The sequence below is a fragment of the Ursus americanus genome, chromosome 3 (genome assembly GCF_024610735.1).
Source record: "Ursus americanus isolate L20-20 chromosome 3, mUrsAme1.1.p, whole genome shotgun sequence".
Taxonomy (NCBI): Eukaryota; Metazoa; Chordata; class Mammalia; order Carnivora; family Ursidae; genus Ursus; species Ursus americanus.
In genome coordinates, this window is record NC_142129.1 from 51,709,182 (window position 1) to 51,721,885 (window position 12,704).

General features: G+C 40.6%; 1 protein-coding gene across 10 annotated transcripts in view; it reads left to right on the plus strand.

The window, feature by feature from the left end:
- RAPGEF5 (Rap guanine nucleotide exchange factor 5) overlaps positions 1-12,704 on the plus strand; it is a 328,587-nt gene that overhangs the window by 174,751 nt on the left and 141,132 nt on the right. For all 10 annotated transcript variants that reach the window (XM_087860981.1, XM_087860984.1, XM_087860979.1 and 7 more), the window contains one exon: positions 9,371-9,419. In XM_087860981.1, the coding sequence (XP_087717107.1) occupies positions 9,371-9,419 (49 nt within the window). The remainder of the gene's footprint in view (positions 1-9,370; positions 9,420-12,704) is intronic.

Genomic DNA, 12,704 nt, shown 5'->3' on the forward strand with positions numbered 1-12,704 from the left:
CTTCAGACCTGGATTGTCTGCATGGACGCAGTCTAATCACATGAGCCCTTAAAGACAGAGATGTTGGTCTGGCAGGAGTCAAAGAGAAACAGCAGAAGAGAAGGTAAGAAAGAATCCTTGCTGGACCCTGGCATGGCTGGAAGTGAAAGTAGGATCCAATGTATGAGGACCATAGAAAGGTCTCGGGGGCTCGGGGCAGGCTGCCGGGGTCCAGGAAGGAAACAGCTGCCTCAGTTTTACAGATGCAAGAACTAGATTCTGCCGACAACCTGAATAAGCCTGGAAGCATCTTCTGTCCCAGAGCCGCCAGTAAGGAGTACAGCGGTGCCCATACCTTGGTTTTGGCCTCGTTGAGTGTCTAAGCAGAGGATCCAGTTGAGCCCCACTAGACCCAGACTCCTGACGTTTGGAAATGGTTGATAAGTGGATGTCATTTTAAGCCAGTTAATCGGTGGTAGTTTGCAGTGGCAGAAATACAAAATAAACACACCTTCCTCGTTGAGTCATAGCCACCATCCCTTGTTCATAAAAGTGCAATTAATCTCTCATACATCCCAAGCTGCCAGGCCAGAGCTGGTTCAGTTTGTGGATACCTGTGGAGTTTGAAAGTGAATTTTTAAAACTTTATTCTGTCCTTCGTACATTTATGAAATCTTCAAAATTCTGTGGACATTTACAAGTTGATTCTTTTTTTTTTTTTTTAAAGATTTTATTTTATTCGACAGAGATAGAGAGAGCCAGCGAGACAGGGAACACAAGCAGGGGGAGTGGGAGAGGAAGAAGCAGGCTCATAGCAGAGGAGCCTGATGTGGGGCTCGATCCCATAACGCCGGGATCATGCCCTGAGCTGAAGGCAGACGCTTAACCGCTGTGCCACCCAGGCGCCCCTACAAGTTGATTCTTAAAATATAGAAAATACAAACACTTTAAACAGTGTTCACAACTTTTCAGTGAAACCCGTCCGTCCTTTTATGTGCATCACAGCGGAGCAGGGGCTAGGTAGGTAGAATGCGATAAGCAGGGGCAACACTGGTTGTCAAGGGGTATAATTCAGGTGGGAAGAAGGGGCTTAAGCATGTGAAGTAGTAAAGTAATTAAGGACTGGATCCTTATATTTATTGGTAAGCTCAACTATATTAATTATAATAATAATATGATGATGATAGTGCCAGGCACTGTTCCAGGTGCTTTAGGTGTTAACGAGTTTGAGTCTAAAACAATCCTCTGAGGTGTAGAGGGCTATGACTCCACCCCACAAACGGCGATCCTAGAACTTCTTCCAAAGTTGACATAAAATAAATGGAGATTTCCTTCTCCTATTTCAGGCTTTTGGATCTTAAGCTCTGAATCTGTTCTTCCGGGGAGCCCTCCCATGTTGCAATTTTTATAGATGGACTTCCTGATTGAAAAGGGTTTTAGTTGATCTCAATTCATCTGACTACAGGTGTTTCTAATGTAACATCCATACAAATAGGAGACCCCTGGAATTTCTGGGACCTGACCGGTGTTACAGTTACACTGTTGCCGCAGTTGAGAACTTTACCTCCGAAAAGCACAATGATAGAGAAAAGGCATTTTACCATGTAAGGATGGACATGTAATAAGGAATAAAAGAAATTAGTTTGCAACTTATATTATGTCCTTAAGGATAACTTTGTTAAATAAACTCTAAATCCACTGAAGAATTATTTAAATGTGGTTTAGATTGAAAATGCTCTGGACTTACTAGAAAATGGAAAAAATAATGAAACGTAAAAACTAAAGATAGAAATGAAGTGAACATGTGATTTTTCTTGGTTATTATAACTAAAATCAGAATGTCCAGCATATCATTGTTAACTTAAAATGCATTTCATATATATGATATTTTTATTCGTCAAGAAATTCATGCTGTCCAGCAGTGAGGGCTTTGGGGAAATCACTGATCAGAAGCTGTAAGAGCAGTTTTGAAGGCTGAAGGAGCAGACACACCTGCTCTTCGGGGAACATGGTAGTGCTGTTAGCTTGCTCTTTTCAGATTTCTTTCAACCAGTACCTCTGTAGCTTCTCCTGCGATTTGTGTCATGAAATTGATGAGATTTCAAAGAAAAGGCCCCCAGCAGTTATTTTTCATCTGTTTAAGATTTGTCCCACCTTTATCTCTGTTGGGGGGGTTAGATGGCTGTGACATCACCAACTTTTCAACTGTAAGCTGACAGATACCACTACCTCCAGGAGGCCTCTGCAAGCAGAGGCCTTGTTCTCTCTGGGTAGTGAATGATTTTGAAAGGAGGCATTGGTAAAACTAATCTATAGAACAGTCCTTTAGTGTGAGTGCTTTTGATCTTTACCTTCCCCTGTAAAGCATCCTCTCCCGAAGCTCACATGGTAGACCACTTCCATGGTGGATAGCTCTGATGATTTGAAAGCTCTTAGAACTAAAACATACCTTTTTGTGACTTGACTCCATTGGTCTGAATTTTACCTTCAACTTTTCAAATATCTGAAGCTCATGATCCTGTTCCCCCTAATTCTTTTCTTCTTTACAGCAACTACAGACACTTCACTTCTTCCTTGACCACAAACGTACATACTGTGAGTGGTACCAAGAACCAGGGTCAGAATGATGAGTAAAGGAGTTCATTTCAGGGGGCTTATAATAAACTATTGGGGACCCCCAACTGAAGGGGAGATTTCACTAGCCTGTTATAGCCTTATAATTGAGGTAAATGTTATTGGGGTATAAGCAGGGAGGATGTGGCCCCATTGGGGGAGGTGGGTAGCACTCAAGAGAAGACAGTAACTAAGGTGGGCCCTGAAGGACAAGTAAGTGACAGTCACACAAAGTGGGGAGTTGGAGAGGTATTCCAGACAGAAGAACATGTGGAAAGGCCCAATTGAGGAAAGAACATGGCCCTTTCAGAGAATTACAAGGGTTCTGTTTTACTAAGACTGGAGCATTGACTTTTTTTTGAACATAGATTTTGAGAGGAGGAATGGAGATAGAGATAATACTGACAACCAGATCAGAAGAATACTACATACGCAGTGTTAGACATTGGACTCTGTCCTAGGGTCACGGGGAAGTATTTGAAGAGTTTTTTAGCAAGAGATGTAATGTAAAATTTATATTGTAAGAATATTAGTTTTGCTGTAAAGAATGATGTGGTTTGAAGAGAGAGAAGTTAGAGACAACAGTCTGAATGGGAAAAGATGGTGGGCTGAGCTAAGTCAGGGACACCTCACTTTTTGGCTTGAGACCCTGGGTGCGTGGTGGTACCATTTTCTGACCTGGTATGTGGGACATGGAGCAATTATGTGGGGTAGGAAGAAGTGGTAAGAATGTGACTTCGCATTTGGAAATGTTGAGTTCAGGCTACTCCTGGAGTGGCCCTAGAGATACAGATATAATTGAAGCCCTGGGAGTAAATGAAATGACCTATGGAGAATGAACAGAAAGAGAAGAAGGTCTCGTGGGCTGAGGATAGTTCACTAAGGATCATCAAAATTTAAAGGTAGAAGAAAAGGAGAGCCTTGGGAGACAAGAAATAGCAGCCAGAGAAGAAAGAGAAAAGCCTGGAGTATGTGGTGTCATGAAATCCTGGTGGTTAAGAAGAGAATAGGTAACAGTGTCAACTGTACAGAGAGGACCAGGTAAATAGAGTGCTGCACCCAGCGCATTCAGCTGCAAGGAGGTGGCTGTCCCCTAGTTTCCTCCTGTGGATACTGTCTCCTCATGAACCTGAGCATATGGTGCTCCACACCGAATACAACCCAGATGTTGATCTTTCTGGATTCTTTCAGTTTTAGTTTTTTTGTTTGTTTGTTTTTTTGTGGCCTGAATGTCATCCTTCTAGTAATATTCCTAAAAACATTGTTATTTATTCTAAGTAATCTCATTTCCATTGTTAACTCACACCATGCTTGTGATCACCTAAAAACTACCAGCTCTTTTTAATGTGAAGCTCTGTCAAAACAAATGTATGTGCATATAGCCAACTTAAAGAGCAAATGTAAAAATTTAAGTGGAGAACTTTCTTCCAAAGCATCTGTCTTGTTGCTTTCAGGCCATTTCTACATATATATTGGTCTTTGAACGGTCAGCTGTTGTCTAAGTTTTGATAAAATTAATAGGCATATCTGTATATGTTCTACAGAATATTCTGCATAAAAGATTTTTTAAATATCCCTAATAGCCTTGAAATAGATGAGTAAGCATATTTCTTACCATCCTAGCATGCTTAACAAATACATCTTCGATGTGGTGACAGCAATTACTGGGAAAACAGCTATTTGTTAAATAAACTGTTAGGTAGAGAGCAATAGTGTCTAGACCAATGTATAAATAACTTTCTTAATTTTCTAATTATTGGTTTCTAATTATTGGTTCTCTAATAACAGGTAATCGCAAGATTATCCATGTGTCAGGCTTGTGGCAATATTAGTTCTTTGGAACAAAATAATGAATTTGGAAAGAGGAAACAGGCCTCTGAGGAAGGAACAAAGGAAGTTGTAACTTAGCTCATGGGTGTTCCTTCATAGGACAAAGGTCTAGCCACCCTCACTGCTCAGTCTGTGTCTTATCTAAAAGTGTGTTAAGGCATATATTGGTTTCTTTCTGGAGTTCTTAATGTCCTTACTAGCTTATGATTTTATAGTCATTTAAAAGTGAGTATATTTGGGAATAGAACAGGAAAGAGAATTGGATTATGTTTCTTCTTATATTTAATGTAGGAAATTGAGAAAATAGTTTCCATGTTTATAAAACTTTTCTATCATGGTATCAAAATTTAAATGCTTCTAAAATAGATTTACTGAAAACCTTCAGGAAATCTTTCAATTGGCGATTTATTCAAAGTTAGTTTGTAAGGACAACACTTTGGTTAGCTAAGACCTTTGCCACAATTGATCTGTCCCCCAAAATGACCTTCATTCTTTCCAGCTTGGTTTTCAAGGGCCTCTTCCTCTATGGCTTCTCAGTTAACCTCTCCCAGAGATGCTCCCTGACACTCCGAGTTTGCATTGGACACTTTCTTTTGCCTCTTGGGTCTTGGCTTTGCCACAAAACAACTTCGTGAGCATTTGGATTTGGGGGCTGAAGGCACTATTAAAGCGCCAAAGAGAAGACAAGACAAAATGCTAGAAGACAGACCAGCTCTTACTCTTGTTGAATTTCAGGGCTATTTTGTGAACAGCCCTGCTGATGATTGAAGAAGTTTAAAATATTGCAACATGTTTCTGATGGGTAACAAGGGGAGAGAGAAAGTTTCCGTGGATGTCTTCTTAGTCCCTTAATTACTCTATCTATGTAGATATTTACAAAAGCAAGTATACCCTAAGCTACAGATGTGTTTTTAATTATTTAGTGCTCTTGTATATTGCATAAACTAGGTTTTCAGTTAAAGTTTCAGCTTCTTAAAAAGTGTCCTTGCAGTTTTCCTTGTACTGGAGTAGTTGGTGTCTGTGAAACTGCTGATGTGGTAACTGAATCTTATCATTTGATTGGATTATAGCATAATTCTATAGCTAAAATACAGGGAAGGCCATGTTCCTTTACAAATGAATTAAATTAGAGGGAAACAACATAGAAAGTAAAGATGGACTGCCATTTGAAATGATTATAAGATTAGAAGTTTGAGTCTTGGGAAAACTAAGATACCTTATCGAATAGAGAGCAGTGATTGTCAGCCCGGCATACAGCCTGGAATCACTTGGGGACTTTGAAACAACAGCGGCAGCAAGTACTGATGCCTGGGCTCTCCCCCAGACAGTCTGACTTAGTGGGGGCTCAGCGTCAGTAGTTTTTTAAAGCTCCCCAAGTGATTCTCATGTGCGCTCAGGCTTGGGAACGGCTGAAATAGATTGATGAAAATCCAAGCTCATTAAAGAAACCATTTCTTTAATAAAGCAGTGACTCCAGAGGTATTTGACAAGAGGAAACACAAGGGGAAAAAAATGAGGGAGAGAAGCTTTTAGTGAACAGTTTGTAGAGGTTTACCATCTTTTATTCACTTGTGAAATACAAAGGCTCTGGAAAACAAGTTTCTCCGTACTTGGTGACAAAACCTAACCTACGCTGAACATACATCGTGAAACTCCCGAAGCTTCCATTGTCTCGTTTGGTATGAATGATTACACATTTCACTGCAGACATATATTCATGTGTCTGATTTCTGATGACGAGCTGCTGCCCCAGACCTCCCTGAGGATGTGAGATAGATAGGACACCCTTCTGAAATGGATAAAAGTTTCAAGTACATCTAGCCGCAGGGGCTGTAGATCATAGCGGGGAAGGCTGGTGACAGGGAAGGCCAAGGTAATAATGTACCCTTCTTCTGCTTACGGAGGCGGGGTTAGCACCCACGCTAAATAAAAACAGGGGCCAATATCAGAACGTGGCTCTCGGCTCTGCATACGTACGTGTCATGAGCCTGATCTAAGAAGGGGGTTCATATCAGTCACAGGGAAACTAAGGTTAACCAACAACACGAGTAGATCAAGTAGAAAAATAGTCATTTTCTTATAAAAGATTTCTCGGTAGAACAAACTACCTCAAACATGGGTGGTTCAGAACGACACATTTATTATCTCAAACAGGTCCTGACTGTCAGCAGTTCCCGAGCAGCTTAGGGCTGGGCGGCTTTTGCTCGGGGTGTCAGGAAGTTGTCAGGATGTGGGCCAGGATCCCGGCCGTCTGAAGGCTTCACAGGTGCCGGAACCCGGGACTTCGTGTTCAGTGCCCACCTCCTCCTAGAAAATTCTAGTTTCTGTTTCTGCAGCTGTTCACAGTTTTGGTTTTCAATATAAAAGTAATTATTGGCAGAGGAGTCCCTGAGTCCTTCTAATATTCTGTTCTGAAGGTTCCTCCTGGGAGTAGCTTACTAGTGGGGAATGCCTTCTCCTGACATTTTTCTCTCCCCCTAGGTCCTCTCCAAGTTTTTCCTAAAGCTGCGCATGCTTCCACTTCCTGTGGGCAAGTGTGTGGTTTTTGGTGATTGCTGTGCATAATGCCCTAAAAGACAAACGGGTCCCTGCCTCCGTGCAGCTTTCCTCTAGAAGACAGGAATTAGTCATTCATTTGAAAATAAGTAAATACTTGACAGTGTGCTTTAAAAAAAAAAAAAGATGCTGTCGGAACGTGTAATAAGATCTTAGCTAGTTTATGTTTTTGCTTGATCAGCCCGTTGTCCTTTGTATTTTATAGGAAGAATACCTGCCCTTGGGGTTTTGTCAAAAGCCTGGGGCAGAAACACAGAAGCTGTTCCACACCCCACTCCGCATAACACGCTCGTAAATCCTCCCTGACTGCAGACACTCGGGATTTTGTGTACTGCATTTACTTTAAAACGTTTTTTTTTTTTTAACTTAAGTTCCCTCTACATTCACCTGTGAAGTTCTTGTGTCTCTCACTGCCCTCTCTCCCCTCCTTCCAGCTCTGCCAAAACGTTGTGTCCTTTCCGCACGCATCCCCTTCTTCCCTTTCTTGCCCCGCTACATCCTTGAAAAGATGAGGTGGTGTACGAAGTTGGGAATCTAATACCTTCCTTTTCTGAGCTCTTTGTATTTTGAGACATTTCTAATTAGAGAAAGAAAAACTGAAGATCTGCTGAAGAGAATTTCAAGTATGGAAACTGAGAGGAGGGTGAGGAAGACTGTTTTTGATCTTCTGTGAGCAAATGAAGGGATCTGTCTCCGCCGTCCTTTCCCACGTGTGCTTTCTCCCCGGCCCTGAGCCGCGGTGGGATCCTCCCTGAGAGGTCGTAAAATCAGGAAGCTGTTGACAAGATCCCAGTGGATGTTCATAGTCTGCCTCTCTGCCCCCAGCCCCGAGTATTTGTGACACCGTGAGGGAAGAAAATCCTGAAGAGAGAGGCTGATAGTACAGTAAACCTTACAAACCGTTACAAATCTACAAAGTATGCAATAAATGATGTTTTCAGTGAGTGGCTGTTTTTATTTGACTACCCGTACAAGTGTTTGTAAAGGTTTTCTGTGCTCGTGTATCCCTTCCCCTTCCCATGGCCCTCTTTTTCTCCCTATGTTGTTCAACTGCAAATTTTCCTACCATGAGCATTTTCAGAGCTGACACTCCCAGGGTTGGAGAGGGACTGATGGCCTCCTCATTGCTGTATAATTTTCCGGAGAGAGAGAGTCTGAAGGTTTCAAAGAATGGGCTAAATGGAGAGTATGCCCTTTTGCATGGCTTGCCTATTAGCCAGGCGGGGAAAACACCGGCAGTAAAGCAGTGGCGAGGGAAGCTGCCTCCCTCGGGGCGGTGGTCCTGGCCCCTGTGAGAGCAGTCCGCAGTGGGGTCCCAGAGTCTAGCACGTAGATCTACTCTTGCCGTCAAGTAAATGAATATTAATTGGATTAACTTCAAAAGCAAGTCTTATGTAATGTTGAACTTGTGTGTTCTCCCTGTAAATCGTCATTGGTATAATAAGCTGCAGGATGCTTCCAGACTCACCAGCACCTCCAAACACCCGAACACACATGTACTTCTAAGCTTTGAAGACTGTGTCCTAGAGAGGAATGAGCTTGTTCATTATGGAATTTTTATTGCTGCTAAACATAGATTTCCCAAAGATTATCTTCATGGTATCTTTTTTTTTTTTTTTCATCTTATCTTTGAAAGTGAGTACGGTCATCTTTTTTGTCTCCGTTTATGTTCCTCTTTGGGAATGCTTTTAGGAACGGATTTAAGCATTCAGAGTTGGGGTGGGGGGCAGGTGGAGAGAGAGAGTGAGCAAGCAGAAATGTGGACAAATAAGTGGGGTTGAAGGCCCTGAGGATTTTAAAGGTCGTCTTGTCTGTTCCCATTTCACCTACCCTGTGAGTCAATGGCACTTGATTTTCTGGGACGTATTTTCCAAAATGGTTGCTGTAAACCTGTCAGACTTCAAGTGAGCATTGATTGTGTTTGAGTAGAGATCCAGTCACACCAGGATCACCTATTTAATTTTTCGAGAATTTCTGTATAAGCTAGAAACTTTGAGGGCTTAAATAGTATTTAGTATCTTTGCTAAGGTATCATACATGTTTTAATAATTGGTTATTTGCGTTATTTCTAAATGTTTTACAGTTGAAATTTTGAGGCTCTTCCCATCATCGTAGCAAAAATACCAATGTTTTACAGTGTATACATTCTGGCAACTGTCTAATTTCTTTTGAAAGTAAGTCGATACGATTCTTCCAGATTTTTGGCCTAAAATTCCTATGCAGAGGTTGTTCCCTGATACTAAGAACAAACAAAACCCCAAAACGTGACTGCAAACTTAACTTTCATTGCAGTAATTCTTAATTTCGGTGCATAGCTAACCACAAAGTACAGTTTTTGATAACCACAGTTTTCTTTTTCTAATTCGATTTTTTCCCCCTAATTTCTTACTAGGTGCAGAGAGAACTAGCAGCTGTTATTGCTTTGAAAGCAAGGAAATCTGGTGAGTAGTCTTTCCTGGGGCTGAGTGTATATCAGGAAGTTTTGATGCAGAATGCAGAAAAGTATCACTGTTTGTTTTCAAAATTATCTGTTCTGCCATTGGGATAGCACAGGCTATTGTGTATAGTTCCTTAAAATGTCACTGCTTTGCTTTAATTTATTTCATATTTCAAGGAAAAATGAAATTAAAAATAAGAAGTACATTTGTAGTCCACTGCAACCATGAAGAAAGTCTAAGTACACAACCCAAGAAAGCAAGCCACGTTTGCTTGTCAGAATGATAGCGGAAAATAACACAAAGGTGGTCTTTGTTTAAAGGTCTGTTTTTCATCTCCAAGTAGTTTCTTCTAAAAATAATTGCGTAATGACATTTAAAAGCAAGCATTTTATGTAGGACTCATTGTGTGGATCTGATCCCTGATACCTGTAGGACACAATCTAGAAGCGATATGTGGAGAGGAAAAGGGAGCTTTCAGATAAATTTTGAAGGAGAGAAAGCCATACTCTGGGGAATTCAGTATGAGATGGAGACTCACTGAGGTAGAAAAACACTTAAGAGGAGGGTAAGAAGGACGCATCGTTTGCTCTTCAGAGGGGGAGGTCAATGCTGAAGAGAATGACAAACTGAAGGGAGATGCTGCTTGAAGAACGGTAAACTGGAATAAGACTTTTCAGGCAGAAAGACCATGACAACATCAAAGACATGACAAAAATCGAAGAAATAAATGGAACCGAAATGTCTTGAAAACACAAACCATGCATTTTACGTCTTTCTTTTTCCACTTAGAAACTCTAAGAGTTTGCTTTTCCCTCGGTTACTTTTTGAACCAAACCCACCTCAGCATGAATTAGCTTTTCATATGTAATCTCTTGTCTTTGTTGATTTGGCTGGGGGAGAGGACACAGAAACTGTACGCTATAAAGGTGGAGAGGAGGCTGCAAAGAACAGCCATCTTGATCCCAGGGTGGTGAACAGAGAGGGCAGCGTGAATAGGGCTCCTCGTGCCGGCATTAGATTGTGGCTGTTAGCATAGGGAGAGGAGGAAAGGACATCAATATAAAGGTTTTTGGAGAGGGGGCCTAGATAGAAATAAATTGTGCTAGAGCTGTTCTTCACTCCTGTTATCAGGAGACAAAACTTACAGTCTGTATGAGTTGGAAAAGGCAGTGCCATAGAGGGTAGGATTTTTTTTTTTTTTAAGTTTCAGAAGGAAGGGAAATAATAAACCTACAATGTGTCATTGCTGGAGAAAAATAGAGCAAATAAATACAGATAGGAAGGCTGGAGAAGAGGGATACTAATTCACACAGGGTGGGCTGGAAGGGCCTCTGGTAGGGGACATTTGAATAAAGACCTGAAGTCAGTGAAGGGTGAGCCCTGTGGACATCCAAACAAGAGCATTTGGGCACAGGTGTGCAAAGTGTGTTTGAGGAATGGCAAGGAGGTGTGAGTGGCTGGAGCCAAGTGAACAGGGCAAAAAGAGGTGGATTTGGGATATCAGGCTAAGAAGTTCGAACTTTCTGGAGGTGAAGAGAAGTAAGTAAGACCTACACATGTTAGAGCGTGCAAAATAAAAGATTGGGGTGTGGAGTTAATTTTATTAAATCCTGATGTGATTGTATAAAGTTATGTATCTTTCTTCCTTACTCAGTTGATCTATGGAGCTTAGAGTGTGAACACAGCTTTGGCAGCTGCTCAGGACAGAGTGAAACGGTGTCTCACACGTACACTAATGGTGGGGACATAAAATCACAGTTTTACAGAAAAGCAATGTTTCAGTGTGTTCTAGAAGCCCTAACTCTGTGATCCAGTAACTCCATTGACTGGAGGTCCAGCTGCAGCACAGAATCAGAGATGCATGTGAGGATTCAGGTAGAAGGACTCTATTGCATTTTTTTTTAATAATAAGAAATTAGAAACAATCATTAAGTCCCTGTAGTAGAGAAATAATAAAATTAATCAATGTAATGGAATGTTTAAATAACTTTAAAATGATATTTTGAAGAATTAATATAGTAAAATGTTCAGTGGAAAAAATATACAGCTAGCATATATTCTTTTCATAATAAAATTAGTTTTGTTCTTTTTCTTACTATCGTAGCGTAGTGTGCGCAACGCAAAAACTTCGGTAGCACATGAATGTATGAAGAAAGGGAAAAATCAGCCATCATCTCACCAACAGAGATAACCACCGTTCCTTTTCTTGTATTTGTTTCCAGACATTTCCCTTTTAATATGTAGATACTATATTATTATATATTAATATTGCAGATTTGATAAAAGTGGGATCATTTTGTCAGCACTCTTTTATTTTGAGGTAATCATATATTCACAGGCAGTTATAAGAAGTAATAGAGATCCCATGTTTTCTTTTCCCGGTTTCACCTAACAGTAACATTTGCAAAACTATGGGACAGTTTCACAACCAGGGTATTGACACTGATACAGAATACTTCCGGCACCAGAAGGATCCCTCTTGTTTCTCTTTAATAGCTACACTGACTTTCTTTCTGCTCCTCCTTCCATAACCCTTGGCAGTTACTAACCTGTTCTCTATTTCTGTAATTTTTGTCACTTCAAAAATACTAAATAAATGGAATCATACAGTATATATAACCTTTTGGGAGTAGCTCTTTTCACTTGCCATAATTCTCTGGAGATTCATTCAGGTTGTTGGACATCAATAGTTGATTACATTTTATTGCTGAATAGGATTCCATCATATGAATGTATGACAGTACGTTTACCACTCACCCATTGAAGGACATCTGGATTGTTCTAAGTTTGGGGCTACTATGACTTAAACTACATCTGCCAACATTCATGTACAGGTTTTTGTGTGAACCTAAGTCTTCATTCCTCTGGAATAAAAGCCCACAAGTACGATTGCTGGGTTGTTAGGTAGTGCATACTTAGTTTTTAAAGAAACTACCAAACTGTTTTGCAGACTGGCTATACCATTTTACATTGTCCCTGGCGCCGTGTAAGTGATCCAGCTTCTCTGTGCCTTTGTCAGCATTTGGTATCATCACTGTGTTTTATTTTAGGCATTCCCATAGGCATGAAGTGTTTTCTCACTTTTTTGTATTTCCCTAATGGCTAATGATATTGGTCATCTTAGGTTGCTTATTTGCCACCTGAATGTCATCTTTGGTGAAATGTCTCTTTATGTCTTTTGCCCTTTTTGTAATCGAATTGTTGGTTTACAGTTGAATTTTTAGAGTTCTTTGCATATTACAGATATCAGTCTTTTGTTGGATATGTGGTTGGCAAATATTTTCTCCC